Genomic DNA, 18,309 nt, shown 5'->3' with positions numbered 1-18,309 from the left:
GAAAGAAGGAAAGAAGGAAAGAAGGAAAGAAGGAAAGAAGGAAAGAAAAATCAGGGCTGCTTTGGCAAGATTTGGAAAAGATGAAGGGTTCCTGCACCCCCCCAGTTACAGCTCACTTCCACTCCTGGCCTCACTCAGCTCCAGCCACATGGCTTCCCACCCTCTCCAGGCTCTGTCAGGAAGGTAGTGTAAATCAAAAGAAGCTCTTTGTACCTTTGAAGAAAACAACCACTTCAAGTGATGAATGGAAAATCTTTTGTTCTCTGATCTTGGCCATCATGAGATGTGATTTATTCCGTCAGGCATCACAAAATGCATGACAGTGCTCAGGTCAGCATACCAAAACAAGAAAGCAGCTGAAAAGCAAAGATTATTGTTTGTCTGAAAGAGGAGTGGAGAGAGAAGACAGATCCATATACAAAAGGCTTCTAAGACATGTTGGTTCTTGTACCATGCCCTCACAAGACATAACAGAAGTTTTAATTCCTTAAAAGCTGTAAGTAGAATGCCTGTCCAAGTGGAAAACAATGAGCATCCTAAACTGAAAAAAAATAAGAGCAGACTTGAACATTCTTGCTGACACAGAGGGTGCCATCTCCACTTGTTTCTGTTTCACTTTCACCTGTTGAAGCCCACTGGTGATGTAAGTACATTCTCAGTAGCAGATTTTCTGAAAAGAAAAGGAGCTGTAAACTGATTTTAAATACAAACCAAGTAATTAGCCAATAATTTCAAATTATCCCTCTTTTATTATAGGCTGCCTGTCTTTTCCTTTCAACCAGCTCTTTCTATTGTTGCAGTAAGTCAGCACGTAAGGATAGGGAACAAGGGTGGTTTTTTCCTTTTTGTAGTGAAGGAAGTCTACTCCCCTCAGATAGCATGAAGACTCCAAACCCATACCAAGTGATATCCACCAGTTCCAAATCCTAGATAAACAAAGTGTAACTGAAGTTGCCCAGCCTTTCAGTGGCTTAGTAAGTATTTCCCCCAGTTCTTTCACTCAGTTGACAGCTGAATTCCACCTTTCCTCCTGTTTCGAAGTCCAACCTTTCCGAGTATAAAGACATTGTTGACAATATAGATTTAGTGAACTTCTGGTAACGATCCCAAAACAATGCTAATAGGTCAATGGAAAAAGGAAATAAAGTTTGGGAATTTGCCACTGCATACTACTGGATGGAGTGAAGGCTCAGAAAAAAAAAACATTTCTCTGTATGCAAATAGCAAACAAATGGCTAAGTCTCACATTTACTCCCCAGTGTCCCCACCACAAGGATCACAACATATATTCAAGCAGCAGGGCAGAGACTCTGTGTACAAGGTGGGCAGATAAAGTGTACACCAAACTTGGAGCCTGAGAAAACAGATGTCAGGAAAGACAAGACATGCAGCCTTCCAGATTCATTTGTAACCACTACCTATCCAGGCACAGCCCAAGCTCGGCATATAGACTGAGCTGGGAAAAGCAATTGATCTGACAGGAGGTCAGAGAGAAGGAAGCCAAATATAAAGGAGTTATGACTTCCGTGAGTTTGGAGCCCCATAGGAAGGTTAGAAAACTCCACTATTCATTATATCTGGAGCATGAAGACACTTATTAGCGCACCTAGTCCTGGTCTCTCATCAGTCTGTGCAACAGTTGCAGCATATTTGTCACTACATCAGGAAACTCTTGGTCTGTTAAGTTGTTTTACACTTGTCGGTTAGTTTTCACAGAATTACGGAATCGTAGCGGTTAGAAGGGACCTCTAGAGATCATCTAGTCCAACCTCCTGCTAAAGAAGGTGCACAAGAGTAGATTACACAGGAAACTGTCCAGTCATTTTTTTATTATCTCCTAGAGGAAACTCTGTAACTATTCTGGGCAGCTTATTCCAGTGCTTTGTCACTCTCAAAGTAAAGAAATTTTTCCTCATTTTTGTATGGAACTTCCTGTGTTCCACTATGTTCGTTGGCCGCTCTTCTTCTTTGCTGGTGAAAAATGCCATAGCTAATAGTGGTGACTGTTAAAAAAACAACAACAACAGTGTTTTGTAGCTTAGAATTTGCTCTATCACATAGTGTTATTGCATTCTTTGTTCCTGTTGTAGTTTCTATGCAAATAAATAGGAGGCACTATTTTTGGAGCAACCCACAGTCTTCAGTAAGTACAAGGAGGACAAATAACCCACATGACTTCGTCAGATTTCTCAGTCAAAAATATTCATTAGTAGCAATTTCAACAGCTGTATCTCTGTCTCAATATTTTTAATAAATATTTCCAGACAGCAGCTTTATGAGGACAGGAAGAATTACTCATCCCAAAGACAATCTTTCCACCAGCCAATTATAGACTATGCGTTCTCAGTCCAGTGCTTTACCGTAAGCTTTCAAACTCTCTGGTGTGGCATAATGATACTGGCCTCTGATATTTGGCCTCCAAAACATTCTTATTTTATCAAAAACATTATGGAAGAGACAGTGGTAGATTCATCTTACAAGAAAGTTCAAGGATTTTACTGAAACATATAAGAAAAAAATGGCCTTTTATAAAAAGCTAGGAATTAAGGGTATACTTCTCCAAACTGTGATGAACTTTAAGGTTCCTTCCAACCCAAGTCATTCAGTGATTATTTTAAACACATTATCCTTTGTATTTGTTACACTATTCCTAACTGTTAATGGAAATGAGACTTGACAGATGTGTACCTAGAAGATATTGATTAACCTCAATAAAAATATTTCAGCTTTTTAGACTTGCAATAAAATTACTATGATAAAAAAAAAATCAGCTTCGTAAGAGGAAAACTGAACTTCATTAATACATAACATTATATAGGGTAATACATCATATTATATTAAAGCAATGAGTTGCTAAAACAGAAAAACTAAACTTTTCATCTACTCAAGCACAAAGTGAAGTAAGGTAGGGACAGAAGGTAAACTCTCAGCTGTTGTAAATTATCACAGCTCATGGAAGTTTGCCATTTTACACCTTCTGGGGAATATGAACTTCAAAATTATATAGCACTTTCCTTCCAAGTATCTCAAAGCAATTTATAAGCACTAAAACTTGAGTTTCTCTGAGACAAGTGTACATTTCAATCATTTTCTAGACATGGGAACTCAGAGAGAGAAAAATTAAGTGAAATGACAGAAGACGGCAACAGTTGACACAATCAAAATTTTCCGTCCCTTCACCCCGTCCACAACTGAGTCTCATCTCCACTACCAAAGTCCCATGAAGACTTTGTGCTCCATGCTAAAGAATGCAGCCTGCTGATATGTAGGTATCTGAAACGTCCATACTGATGGACAGAATGGATCATATGACAAAAGTATTTAACACATTTTTGTAGCTGAAAAGCATCTCTCCATACTGACTATAAAACACCACGTTCTTAACCTTCCTGGAGCAGCACAGGCCAAACTATTTTGTGTTGTACTTCTAGAGAATGGCATTCCTGTACAATCAAGTCCTCAAACCATGAAGCAGTTTCCTGTGCAGTCAATTGGAGCTCCTCTACAAATGCAAATCTACAGATGCACTTCTTGCACCTAACTCATTTTTCTGCTATGATGGATGGCATGAGCAAAGCCCTGTGCGGTCTCTACCTCTCCATATGTACAGCTTTGTTTAAAACCTACATGAGCTAGTGTGCAGCCCCTATTGCAACAGTCTTCACAAGTACCTCATCTACTGACAACTTGTGCCCTGCAATAGCTATCACACCTGGAAGCGCACAAATAAAGAAATGAGCTGGGAATGATCACACTGGAAAAGCTATACTCACTGCTGCAATCAAAGTCACTTTTGTTTTCAACAAGATCATCAGAAAGAAGTGGAGGGTGACAGTCTAACCTGAGCAAAGCAATGAAACCAAACCCAAAAATTCATGTCTGGATCTTGCTTCTTCCTTTCAAATAGGTCCAGCCGTACAGAGCATTAAAGAACACAAACAACCCTTATCCACAGCCAGTTGTTTTCTGTTATTGTTGTTTATTTCTTTTTTAAGTTGCAATAAACGGCTTATCTCTTCATAAAGAGAGCTATCTAACTAGGGTCTCAACTGTGATTTGATATTTAGTTTAAAGAGGTTAAAGTTTATCATAGCATTATGCCAACTTAAATAATCTTCTCATTTCTCCAACAGGGTAAGAACAGCATGCATGGGACATGGAGGCAGAAAACCCCCACATTGACCCAGCAGTCATCATTTCAAAATCTAGAATCGCTCATATAAATATATTTCCTCATATATATATATTTATTATGATGATGATTTTTTAATTTTTAGAGGAAGCATTCAGGCTGACATCAAATGAGCTGAAAGTTTACACAGCCACATTTAGCATTAAAAGTAGGTGCTGGTATATAATTTTAACTGGAAATGACAATCTTTCACAATACGATACGTGTTGTTTTTATTGCTATTCCTCTCTTTTTTCCCTTGAAATCTATTTTAAAATTATACTGGCTCTCTATGGAGACAGGAATCTACAAGCTTTCATCAGTAAAAATTGTCAGAGAATGAAATAGGTACAAAATAGACAAAATTCTATAAAATATGCAGCATAGTTCTGTGAAAATTAGTCTAAGTGGTTCTTGAATATAAAACATTCCTATTCCTTTCTTCCCTATTGTTAGGGTATAATTTTCTATGGATTTAATAGGCAAATCCAACAAATCACATAAAAATGTATCATTTTCTATAATAATCTTGACAACAGCTATACAGGACTTGTATGTCACTAATACCTTAGGTCACACCCAAAAATGCACATCAAAGTACATACTCTTCTTACTTGGTTTATACTTATGCACACTCTCAACATGTCACGTTACCATAAAATAACCGAGGTCAATTTTTCCAAGTGAAATCACCAGGCTGTTGTTTTGCTTTGTTTTACACCAGCGATACCACCAGCACCTTAGCTACAAGAATAACTTTATTTTTGTTTTGTTGTTCTTTACCATTTTAATGACCTCAGCTCTCTGACTGCATCAGTTTCCCTTTCTGGGTCTGCCTGAATTTCCTCTTCTTTTTCCTATCCACTTAATTCCTGCAACTATCAAACACCAGCTGCTGAAGGCCAGGTTAAGCATTAACAAACTTGGTACTTCAACTCTGAAGCATTGCTGGAACCTTGCTATACGGACGGAGCCACTAACAGTAATTTCTGGGACATTTAAGCCTTTTGTCATCAGCAGACAATTTAATTCTGCTTTCTTTAAATTCCATGAAGAACTTACATTAGCATAAGTGTATGCTTTTATGAAGGTATTTCTTTCAGCTGATTTTTAAGTTAGGGATTTTTTCCTACATTACTTTCTTAATTACAAAAACAAAGAGCAAGCATGCTAGCAAAATCTCACTCAGCTTCTTTGGGAACAGAGTAATTTCCCTTTCAGTCAAATAACATCTTAAATATATCAGTTTCACTGATTCTGTTTTAGTTTTAATTTTTGTTTCAATCCCCACATTCAGATTAATGCAGGACTCATTACTTTTAAATGTTAGTTTTTCAAAATCAACTGATTGTCCTAACAATATCATTTACTTTTAAAAGTAATCTAAGCACTTAAATGTACTTGCAAAAATGGCTTTAAGATCTCAGATGTATTTAGTGAATTGGGAATGTCAGAACTTCCCTCCTGCAAGATTAAAAAAAACAAGTTTATTACTAAAAATTAAATCTTATCTGAAGCAAGCTGAACAGCAGCTGCTGAAATGTGAATCTCAAGGTGTGTACAGTTTTAGCTAACCTGAAGCTTAATTTTCTTTCTCTGTCTTCTTTGGTTCCAAATTACAAATAGAGGCAATGATAGCTCTCAAAAGAAAACTGCATGAAATACAGAGCTGCAGATTCTCAAAAGAGTTTCTAATTTTCAATCATTTTCAACAAGCTTAAACCCACCAGAAACAGCACTAAACAGTTTTTCAGGGATGCTAAAAGTCTAGAGATTACTGATATTTGTATCTGAATGGAAGACGTTAACTAAGATTTAACACCAGACTGTCTCATTTGATTGTTGTTACCTGTGGTTTTTAGACTTTTTTTATGCTGCTCTTTAGCTTAAAAATGAAGGCAATGCGCATTTCCAACCGTGTCCTGCTTTCCCCACAATATGGCAAAAGCAGTTTTCTATCATGTAAACATATATTTGTATATTATACAATTCTACAGCTATTCTTCAGATGCCAAAGAGCCAAGCAGTCAATGCAGAAGCTACTACAACAGATTAATTCAAATGCAGAATGCAGTATCACTGAAGCTGTCTTGCTGTGTGCACACCTTGATGTCCTCTTTTTGGCTTTCTAAATCAAAACAGACATCCCTTGCTTAGCTGAAGAAGTGACCTAAATTCAATAGCTGTGGGCACAGCAGCCTTCCTAAATACTTTTCTGAAGTTAATCTCTGATAAATAAGGTGAGGCAATGTTGCTGTAGGACACCGAGGCAAAAGTAATGCCCTCCAGTAATTCCACTATTGCTCACAGCAGTGGCAGCAAAATAATCAAGTTTTCTGATAGGTACTGGCATGTAACAAAAAGAAAACTAGGAGAACACACAATTGCTCCTAACAGAAACTCATTTTTAATATAGAAAACCCCTTTTGATACTGCCATTGTTGATAAAAACTAAAATAAAATGAGCCACTACTCAAGAAATGACATGCAGAAACTTTATGAAGTTCAGACCAAAGCCATACATAAAGCGCATGAAACTTTACAGAAAGGCTAAGACTAGGAGGACACTAGATTTAAACTAATGAAGACCAAGGGAGAAAGGTGCTTCCTAAGGGGACAGTACAAAAGAGGTAGCATTCATTTTCACTGTAAGTCAAAATGTAAATATATTATGAACGATGCAGAAATTCTTTAAGGCCCCTTCCAAAATCTAAACCATTCTGTGATGTTCCTACAAGAAATTACATGAGGAATGCATATGACCTGAGCACATCGACAGAGCATGGTGTGATATTCAGCTGCCTAAATCCACTGCCTCAATCCTCTGCAGCAGGCACATGCCCTGCCCAGTCTCCAGCCCCTGAGAACACAGATCTCCTTGAAGCTTCTGTCCTACAACTGCTGATTTGTTCTCTGTATCGGTGAAATCTAAATCCTACCACAGATTCTGTTTTCACACTATTTCTGTTTGAGAGTAACGTAATCTTGCTCGCAGCTAGCAATGATACGTAGCACAAGCATCACAGAACCAGTACAGTGGACACAGTGATTCACAAGTGGCTCTTTGGAACTCTTACATAGACTGCTCATGAAAAGGAGATGAAAATACAGCAAAATATGCACAAGAAAATGCTAATTTTCTCACGTAGCTTTACCAAATCACCTCGGCCTTGATGTGCGTCAGACTCCTTTTTTCTCTCCTATGCCCCTTGTGATGAGAGGCTGACAGACACACTTAAATGTGGTGGTTTCCCACTTAGGCTAAATACTCACGAGGGATGAGCATTAGACCACCAGACATTATTTTACTTATTGCCCAAGAGAGCACTTAAGCTTATTTTTCGAACATTGAAGGGCTAATACACAGTTTAAACACAATTTTGATTATTGAAATGTTCTCTTTCACTTACTATTTTATATTGTTACTTATTTTGCAGTAAAACTTAAGTTCACACTTACCAAAGCACTTAGTCCACATTTTGCCACAATATACATGTACCCCTGAGAAACATGAATTTTGCTCTCTCCATACTAAAAACTGATCTTCAGAATCAAATGATCAATAGCACAAAAGGCTGAAGTACTGCACTGATGGAATGGCAAGTTTGTATGTGAAACATGACAACCCACTTCTAGACACTTCTGTCCAGCATAGGAAGATGTAGGCATCACTGGAGATGCACATATGTCAGAGAGTCTGTCTCTGGCAGAGCATTGCTCCATTGTAACAGCCTGCTACCACGTGCATGCAGCAACATTTCTAACAGCATCGCATAATGGGATTTCTGTTGGAGAACACACTTAGCTGTCCACAATTGTCACAAGCAGATTCCAAATGGAGATGAAGTGCAAGAAAACACAGTTAAAAATAGGTCAGTTTAGCCTCATGACATCAAAGTTTTTAATCACAAATATGATAAGGCACACCTGTGTTACAACTAAACGTAACGTGAGTTTATTACTTAAAATTTTGGCTTGGTTTCTACTTTCTATGTTGTCAGCAAGAAGCTCTCTCTTGACAGATATCTCTGAGAATGCTTTCTTTTGTGCAATGTCGGTTACCTTCTCAATTATCAAGAGAAAGAATTCATCTGCTTCCTTAAAGTAGAGCCAGTCTAGTAATGGCCAATTATGGAAGGATTCACTTTTCACTCCATGATAAACTAGACATTTATGTCCTCATCATGATTATTCTTGTGAATAAAACATGCTGGGCAGCTCGTGATGAATAGAAAAAATAGCAAAGAATTTGCTTTTTGTCCTCCAACATCTTCAGGATTCTTCTTTGATTTTTGTCCTTTATTTTTATTCAGCCAAACTCATACCTTAATGCAGCTGACAAATCACAGATAATATTTCTTAATCTCACACATTGGTAAAATGTGGAAATCAATATGAAAAAAAAAAAATCTGTGTCACCTAATAATCGTTACAAGCTTAGCCTCATTAAAACAATCATTACATTAAGGCTCGCAAGTTTCTCTCCCATCTCTTAGCCTTCGGGGGGTTTCTGCTGGATTTTCTTTCCACTTACTTGCTTTAAGAAGCAAATAATTGCATCTCCTGTCTATTTTCTCCACTATTTTAAGATGCTTACTGAAGAGTTTCTTAAGATTTTGAGAGGTAATAAGAGAAGTGAACTGTGTCATTTGTCCACTTTAACTAGGTTTACAAGTCACCTTTTTCCTCCTGAAAGATTCAACAGGAATCACCAAGTCATACTACACTAATCCACATCCTAACATATTGACATTAATATTACTGTTTGATTTTTTCAAGCATGGTTTGTTCAAGCTTGTATTTTACAGTATTGACTGAAATTGGGCAAATCATGATTGGTAGTCTAACAAAAATCCCAGATGTGACAGGTGTGAGATGCAATCACTTCAGTGTATATCGCATTCAGACATCATTCTGTGTATCTTGACGCGTTAAAATAACTGCCTTAATCTTTATGTGCAGCAGGATTTAATTGCCCAGTGGACATTTGGAATTTAAATTACCAAAAATAACTCTGCTCTCCAGACAGCGACATCTTTTCCAGAGGTTTGTTGAGGGAAGCTTGAATTTATGCTTAGGGCTTCCTTGGAGCCCTCCTAGTAAAGGTGCCTTAGGGACATTGTGAGTTTATTTTGCCATAACACGTGTGTGCATGTATGCAGAGGAAGCACCACTAGTTACAGGTAAGACAGGCAAATCAAATGGCAGCATCCCCCATCAGCTTTTATATTATCTGTCCTACTTAGTGCCAATTTCCTCTAGCTTCCCCAACACCTCTTGCTTTGCTGTTCTTCCTTAAGACGTGGGATGGGGATTTGTCAAAGTCAATGAGCACTTTATTACAGTGAGAGTGCTCAGTAATGAACAATTCAGCAATTTAATGAGATTCTGTAGATCTGTCTCCAACCTGTCCATCAAGTTTCACTTCTATAAAGCACCCTGACACTAATCCTCTGGCATACCCAATCTTCACCCTGGGCTGAATATTAGATTCTTCCATGGTATATTGCATTACCACTATAACCTTAGCAAAAATGATGAACTTAACTACACTTGAGGCAATACAGTCGGTCTGATTTGATTTTCTTCTATTGGGTTGACTATGAGGGAATTACGTATTTACTAAGATAAAGCAAAACCAGTTTCTTATTGCCTTCTGAATGCCTAAATTGGTAAGTATGTATGCATGTCTTTTAATTCATTCTAGAGACCTGGAATATTTGTAAATACATATTTATTCCCGGGCGTACAGACTGAATTAAAAGATGCACACGTTTTGCCTACAGCAGAAAACTAGTTTAAAAAATTCTTCATAACAGCATTAGTAACCTTTAGAGAGGCAATTATGATAACACTTAAATGGACAGTGTGGAGTTTGTTATCACTCAAAAAGCAGCGTATTACCTATGAGTATCTCTCCTCAATACGGTCCTCCGACAGAAACATAAGCTTTTCCTCACTGAGTGCCCATTGACTGGAGTGTGCACTATTAAGAAAGCCATTTCTGAGTTCTTCCTGCAGGATAGGATAATGACACAAGATTTAAAAACCCAAATTCCAGAACTGTTTCAGCAGGTTGCACAGTGTACCTGGACACAACCCTGTGCATGCTTGTTCATTACAGAGCTGGCATTAAATAATACCTGAATGGTTTTCTGCAGCTACTTTTCTAGCAAAAGTATCTACAAGCATATAGCTGGGAGATTTAAGTGAATCTGCAGAAAAACAAAGCAAATCAGTCAGACATGCCTCCTATACAAACTTGTACATCAAAACCCTTTATGAGAAACAGAATATGGGCTAGGACTCCAGAGTATCCTGCCTAAAAACAAAACAAAATAAAACAACAACAACAACAACAAAACCATCACAGATAGTTTGCTGCAGTTTCTGTTGTACAGACATCCTCCAGAGATCTTCACAAGAAACACTCTAGCTCTACATTACTATCTGCAGAAAATATCTTCTTGAATACTCCATAAGCTAGCCTCAAAGTTTTGGAAAATGCTGTGTCAGTTATCAGCCTGAAGGATTAAGGTGCACCTGCACACTGTCTTTGTGGTTTGAAGAGCTTAACGATACACTTTCATTTTGTAAGAATACTTTCTTCCTGCATGAAACTATTCATCCGTGGAAGGTGAATTGCCCTACAAAGTGAACACACATTTTACACTTTGAGAAAACAATGGCATATTCATGAAACTGTATAGTTAAATAATCCAAAAGATAAGTAGATGAATAAGAGAGATTGAAATACAAATCAATAGAAAGACTCTCAGTCTTCTCTGATGGACCAAGATAACCAGCTTCCTAAAAGAAAGCACAGATTTCTTTCAAGCAAATTATATTCTACCTTAAAATACTCTGAAATACTTCCCGTCTATAAAACAGCAAAAAGAAGAAGTGTTTGGGTAACAAACGTTGTAGAGATTAATTTCCACTATATCACAAGCTGCAATTTTTACAGACATCTCATAGGAATGTTTCCAGGGACATGTTTAGGTTTAGTTTTTGTATTTCTCTTTACGCGATAGATGTTTTTTCCCTTCATACTAGGGGTTGCAAGACAATGTTTTAATATTGTTAATACTCTACGGTTGGCAACCTGGTGCTTTTCTGTATCCAACTTAATTTAAAGGAAATGTTTTCCATCAACAGTTTCTTGCTACAAAGCTTCCACCAAAGCCTCCACTCGTCTTTGAGTAGAGCAGTTCAGTTTCCTTCAGGCAAAGTCAGTTGCAGTAAAGGATTGCAAGCGCTAGCTGAAGTAATGCAGCTAAGCTTGTCTGAAGCAAACGGGACAGACTGCAGCAGCAGATTTGCTACCAGCCTTGTGGCACTAGCCCTACCAGAGATGATGACAATTGCGTCAGATGCATCAGCCATCTCTTCCCACCAGTCGAAGGTGAATCTGGAAGAAAATCTCCGGCCGCATCTAAATAACACAAGTTAACCAATAAAATAAAGTTTTCTTTCAAACAATCTAATTGCATTCATGCAATACATTTTTAAAAATCAATTTTAAAATTTCCTGCAGTTGTTATTCGCAGCTTTTTCCTCAACATTTCTTCTCACTTGAGATTGCTTCAGGGATCCAAAACAACAATGCATTGCAATAGTTTAAGAGAGTATCACACATTCTGCTCGTTCACCAGTCTTCTTACCTGCCAGATTTGTTCTTCACTGAGTGAAGTGAGTCTATCACTTTTAAAAACCTCTCGAAGGAGACAGTATGGGAGTGCCAGAACTTCTTCAGGATGACTCTTCAATAGCTCAGAGAGATGTTTTATTAAGAAGTCAACCACTGCATTCTCCAACAAAGTGAGGTTGAAGAGGTCCGCAAGCTTATACAGGTCCAAGTAATTAAAACTATTTAATTCCTAGATGGGTGAAGCAAACAAAATACGTCTCAGAAGAAAAAAAAAGAAAAAAAAGAAAGAAAGAAAGAAAGAAAAACCCCAAGGTCTCAAATAAAGGCTGTTCTTCTGGAAGCTGAGGAAAAGAAGGTAATACAATTAACATAGCTTCATTCAAAACATATGTGCATATGTTACCAGGGCATATGCAAATATATACAATACCAGTCATTTATATTACAACTGCAACAGTTACATATGCATACAGCATCTATAAGAAATACAGATTCATATATATAATAATAAACCGGCATGGTTTATAGCAAAAGATCATAGGAGTTAAGAAGTGTATTTTTAACTGCAGTAGTTTGCTACAAAGCAATTGTTTGCTCATTATTTACCATTCAGATTGATCTAGAGCACCTGAGCAGTACAAATTTTAGCTCCATGAAACCTCACAAAATTTGAGATGGTGAGCTATGTTTTATTATGCATAAGCTTATCTTCAGTGAACAAATAGTCCTTTCTTTTTCAAACCAACAACAGCAACCTATAGTGGATCTTGGCCTCCTGTTCTTTGACCCCTTCCTTCTCACAGCAGCAAGCCTGCAGAGACAAAAGCTACAGACTGGGCAAGATGTTTTCTTCATCCTCGTACCAGGTAATTTACATTTATAGACTAATATTTCTGTCTTGGCACCCCCTGTAAATTAGTGTCAGCTGCTCTAGACCACAGGCTCTTCAGAATTCACCCAGGCTGGAGAAAAGCACTTAGGCCATTTGGTAAAAGAAGCTTGTTTATCCAGTCTCTCTGTTCTTGCTGTATGCTCACATGTCTCTTCTTCTCCCCTTCACAGCCTCAGTTTTCACCTTCCAATTTCCTGCATTGCTCCCTCTCAGCAGCCTTCTCCTTGACCAGCTCCAGGTGTGAAAGTGACAAGAACTGTTGTCAGTTCCACTCCACGGGTTCGTTAACACTGGGACTAGAGCAGGGAAGAGAAACAGACTGAATTAAGGCAATTTCACTTTCGCTGCTCTGCTGGATGGGATGGCAGAACCAAATGAAACTGACAAGAAATCTTGTAAATGTCAAATGAGCTGCACGGCTGGCAGATCGAGCAGAGCAACAGGGAAGATGGGAAAGTGCGAAGAGGGTTTTTTTGGAAGGTTTTATGGGCTACATCTCAAACGTGTGAATTGGGTGGCTGTCCCAATGACTGTGGAGCTGTTTATGCATATGCAATGGAGAGTGAAGAAAGAATTTTTTTCACCTGCTTGGAGGAGTCAGTGCTGGAGAAAACTGAATCAAATTCCTTCAGAGGTGCCTATTTGCTGCATTACCTCCCAACCTGAACACCCAGCTTCACTGGCAGGGATGTAGATTAAAGACAAATCCCATTCATTATCTACTTAAACTGTTGGATAGAAGCTTCTCTTCCTTTTCTTGAAAGAACAAAGAGAAGGTGTTTAAATTGCCAGAATAAGCACTAACAGCCATCAGCCCCAAAGACTGAAATTCTGCACAGCTCCATAATGTCACCTGCTCTTCACGTTAACATAGAGGAGGCAAGGATAAATCTCCCATAGCTGCAGAAAAACAAAGAGAAAGGAAGGAATTTTATATGAAAAGTATCTGGTCAATGTGCTTCCTCCATGATTTAATATCTGCAGATCACAGATGGTTCCTCACAGCATCATGCAGCAGTGGCACCAACATCACACAGCATAATCAAAGTACATCTCCCAGCATTTAACAGACGGCAACCACGCTGGTTAGGAAGAATATTTGCTCAAAAAGCCCCTTGATTGAATGAATGTCAAACATTCTGAAAGAAATTTAGAACAACTTGATGTATTACATTGAGATCTTTTGTCCACAGCTATTTCTGGGGAGGATAAAAATAAATACATAATCAGGAATTAGGATCTGAGGAATAACATCCCAACTCAGTGGAGAAGGACAGATGGTTTAAAAACGGTCTTCAGAAGAGGGCAGTACTGGAGATAACAGAATATTTTCTTATTATTACAAACTAATGTGTCACACAAACATAATTTTTCCCTAAAAAAATCTTCACATTTTCAATGAAATCTGGAAAACACCGTTACACCTGAATTTTTTGTCTTGGTATTTCTGATGATCCCTCAGGCTCCTCCACCCCCTCAAAATGACACCAACTGAAGTTTTTTATGAAAGCTGTCATACAGCAGAGAGCTTGAACTCTGGATAAAAAACAAACTCTCGTCAGACCTTTGTTTATAATATTATTTATTTATTACGGGTTTTATTTGTTTACTTATTTTTATTGGTTGGCTGGCAGATTTTTGATGCTTTGTCTAACATAATGTGTTAGTGACCTGCTGGACTCATGGTTTACTGCTTGATGAATATTGCAAGTACATTTTGTCAAAGCTGGTCTTGGCCTGTAATCAGAAACATATATTTGTGTTTTCTATAAAGTTTGAATTGATCCATGGGTTTGTATTTCACAGTATAAGCAGCAGTGCATTAGCTTTTACAAATGAAAATTATTAGAACATCATACCAATTTTCCAATCAAAATTATACAGTACTGTATACTGCTGTCTCTGTGATTATATCAGAAGGAAAAAAAAAGTCATGCTGAGACTGCAAGATGTATCCTATAGATCAGATAACCAAGCTCTTGATGTCTGGTAAGACTTTCAAGCATATCAGACTAAAATGCACTATGCAAGTTAGTTGCAAAAAAAATACAGCTTATCTTCTGGCTTTTTTTTTTTTTTTTTTTTTTAAAAAAAAAAAAAAAAAGGAACCATCAAAGCAATCACTTAACTTAGGCTGACTAGCTTCTGATGAACATGTTTTCAAGCTAAACTCTTAACTGAATGAAAAATGTGTTAAATAAATGAAAAATGAAACAGGTTACTAAATAGAAAATTTACTCCTGGTTTTAAGTAAGAGTTACGTCTGTTTCTGGTTTCCATACATTCTATTATATTGTGCTAAAGTTGTGCAAATCTTTCTAAATCTTTCTTCTGGAACTGTATCATAGTATATGTGCTTAAAGAAAAAAAAAAAACAAACACAAGAAAAGGGCATTGTAGCTTTGCATCTGATTTATAAAAACTTTTAAATGTAAGCCACTTATTTTTTTGAAGCAAAGGATGACATAGAAACACAAGCAAAACTGTCACAAAGAGTTGAAAAGAATTAGGGAAAGATAGCAATCTCCTCTCTTCTAATGTAACATATTTTACACTGATGAACTGATGAAACATTCAGACAAGAAAATATGCATAAGATAATTAAAAAAAAAACACAACACCTTAAGCTAACAGTTGAAATGGTTCTAAAATCTCAGAATGAAGTCAAACTAATTCAACCAGTTCGAGGAAAGAGGGGATCCAGAAACAGACATAACACATATCAACTCTTGTCTATATGGCAAGTGCTGGTGGAAGGGTTTTGGTTTTTATGTGTAACTTTCTGTGATGACTGTAACCTGTTAGGTGGATCCCATTCCTCCCTGTCCACAAAAAGGGCAATTTTTGGTAGCAGCCAGGGTAACTAAATGAGACAGGCGTTAAACTGAAGGACTTAGGGGACTGGATCCAAAATGGTAATGTTCTCACCATTGCAACCAACCGGGGAATAAGTCATGACAACCAGATCAATGACAGACGTTCCTTCACTGCCTTCCATGACATAAGCCAGAAGGCCAGTCACTTCAAGTCTATGTATAGCTATGTGGAATCCTCAAACATCCCACTGGGGAAACTGAATATCCTGAATAAACATAAAGAATTAGAGATCTGTGTGTGATTGCAGCCAAGATCTCACTGCAATCATGGAGACATGGTAGGACAGTTCATGGCTGGAATGCTATAATGGATTGCTACATACTAAGAAACACAGACCACCAAAGCAAGCCAGTGGAATTCTCTTTATATGAGAGAACTACTGGAAAGTGTGTACCTCTGCCTAAAGAATGATGAGGAATGAATGGAGAGCTTATGAGTGAGAATTAAGGTTAACATGAGTGACATAGTTGTGGGTATTTACAGCAGGTTGCCTGATCAGGAGGAGAAAGTTGATGAAGTCTTCTACAGACACTTGAAAGCATCCTCATGATCACAGGCACTGGTTCTCATGGGGGACTTCAAAAAAAAGATAATTTTCTAGCACATGTGATAGTGGAGCCAACAGGGAGAAGTGTGTTGCTGGACCTTGTTCTTACAAGGAAGGAACAAGTGGGCTAGGAATGCGAAGGTTGGGGGCAGCCAGTGACCATGAGATAGCAGAGTTTGGGACTGTAGAAGAAATGAGGCAATAAGTAGGACTGCAGCCCTGGATTTCAGGAGAACCAACTCTGACCTCTTCAAGGACCTACTTGGAGGTGCCCCATGGGTTAGGTCTTTGGCAAGTAAGAGGGCCCAAGAGAACTGGTTGACATTCAAGCATCACTCCTTCCAAATTCAAGATTGATGAATTCCTAAGAGTAAGAAATCAGGCAAAAGCCAACTGTATGCTGTGATGCATTATAAAGAATATGGCCAGCAGGTCAAGGGAGGTACACCTCTTCCTCTACTCTGCCCTGGTGAGGCCTGGACGACTGTGTCCAGTTCTGGGCTACTCCATACCAAAAAAAGACAGGAAACTTCTAGAGAGAGCCCAGTGGAGGGCCACAAAGATGATTAAGGTCCTGGAGGAAGGGCTGAGAGACCTGGGACAGTTGAGCTTGGAGAAGAGAAATAGAGGGGATTTTATCAATGTTCATAAATATCCTTTGGGTGGGGATCAAGTGGATGGGCCAGGCTCTTTCCAGTGACTCTGAGCAATAGAACAAGGGGCAACAGGAACAAACTGGAACACAAGAAGTTCCATACAAACATGAGGAAAATTTTTCTTTATTTTGAGGGTTACTTAGCATGGAAATAAGCTGCCCAGAGAGGTTGTGGAGTCTCCTTCTCCAGAGACATTCAAAACTCTCCTAGACACTTTCTCACGTAACCTATTCCAGGGAACCTGCTTTAGCAGATAGATTGGATTAGATTCTCTCCAGAGGTCCCTTATAACTACTATGATTCTGTGATTCTGCAATAAATTGACCAAATTTTTTATCAGCATCTTCTACAGTGAGAAACTACCTTTGATTCTATGCAGTCTACTCACTCTACCTTCCTTCTTTGCCATGCCACAAATAAGAGACTCTGCTGTTCTACATTACTAGTCTTCTGTTTCAGCTTTTAGATGTCAAACCAATTTAACAATCAGCTGACATTTAAAGCATTTGTAAAAGAAGATCACTTTTCCAAAAAACGTAACTTGAAAGACAACATTAAATAAACAAAATAAATGATGTGACATCATCTGTGTGTTAATTCAGAGGTTTATTTTGGTATAGAGAAGTGATAAATTGTCAAACAAGAATATAAACATTGTATTTAAATTACTTCCAAATCCATCCTTATTCATTTTTACTTTGAAGAATAATTGCATTGCACAAGCCACAGAAAAGGATGCAAGTAACAGATTGATAAATTAGAGTTAATCATAACCAAGTACACAGCAGAGTACAATATACCTCTGTTCATGTACTCTGTGTTATAAATAGCAGAAAAAAACACAAGGAAAACTAAAGGGAAAGAATGCATTTCTTTATGACCTTATTTGAAAGATAAACTCCTTGGGGAAATACAATTTATTCAGATTATCAAGACCCTGCTGTGCAAATCTACAGTCTGGGAGCACACTACAGAGATCAAAAAATATTTACTTTATTCTGTTGGGTATAAAAGCTTTTAATGAATGCATAATTAAGACAGAAAAAGTATATACAGCTTTAGAAATTCCACTGCCAAGCCAAGCCATTAATATCCCAAGTATCATACTCAGTTGTAACTCCACCTGCTTCCTATTTAGATTACAGCACTGTTATAAATCAAAGTACTAACTGTCTAGCCCTGCTGCTTTAATGGAAGAGTTGCACTGAGACACTATTTCCCCATCTTCCTAAAAGGGGTTCAGTCACTTCACAACAACAACAACAACAACAACAACAACAACAACAACAACAACAAGGAACTGTGAGGTTTATGGGGCAGGGATTGCTTACTCTCAAGCAGAATTTAGTACAACAGGATCCTGATCCTAAGTCCTTCAGGTTTTCTGCTGTATTAAACCAACTGCATTGACTGGACAGAACCCTGGCACAAATAATAGCAAAGGCAGACTCTAACTAGATCCAGAATATTAAGAAAACTAAAAAATGTCATGACAAAAATTCACTTAGAGGACAA

General features: G+C 37.9%; 1 protein-coding gene across 2 annotated transcripts in view; it reads right to left on the bottom strand.

The window, feature by feature from the left end:
* The window catches only part of KLHL32 (kelch like family member 32), a 90,265-nt gene that overhangs the window by 24,911 nt on the left and 47,045 nt on the right, over positions 1–18,309 (bottom strand). For both annotated transcript variants that reach the window (XM_042819747.1, XM_042819754.1), the window contains one exon: positions 11,836–12,051. In XM_042819747.1, the coding sequence (XP_042675681.1) occupies positions 11,836–12,051 (216 nt within the window). The remainder of the gene's footprint in view (positions 1–11,835; positions 12,052–18,309) is intronic.

The sequence above is a fragment of the Centrocercus urophasianus genome, unplaced genomic scaffold, assembly GCF_019232065.1.
Source record: "Centrocercus urophasianus isolate 14NV4802_14NV808 unplaced genomic scaffold, USGS_Curo_1.0 seq_10, whole genome shotgun sequence".
NCBI lineage: Eukaryota > Metazoa > Chordata > Aves > Galliformes > Phasianidae > Centrocercus > Centrocercus urophasianus.
This window is presented reverse-complemented; position numbering and strand designations above follow the sequence as displayed.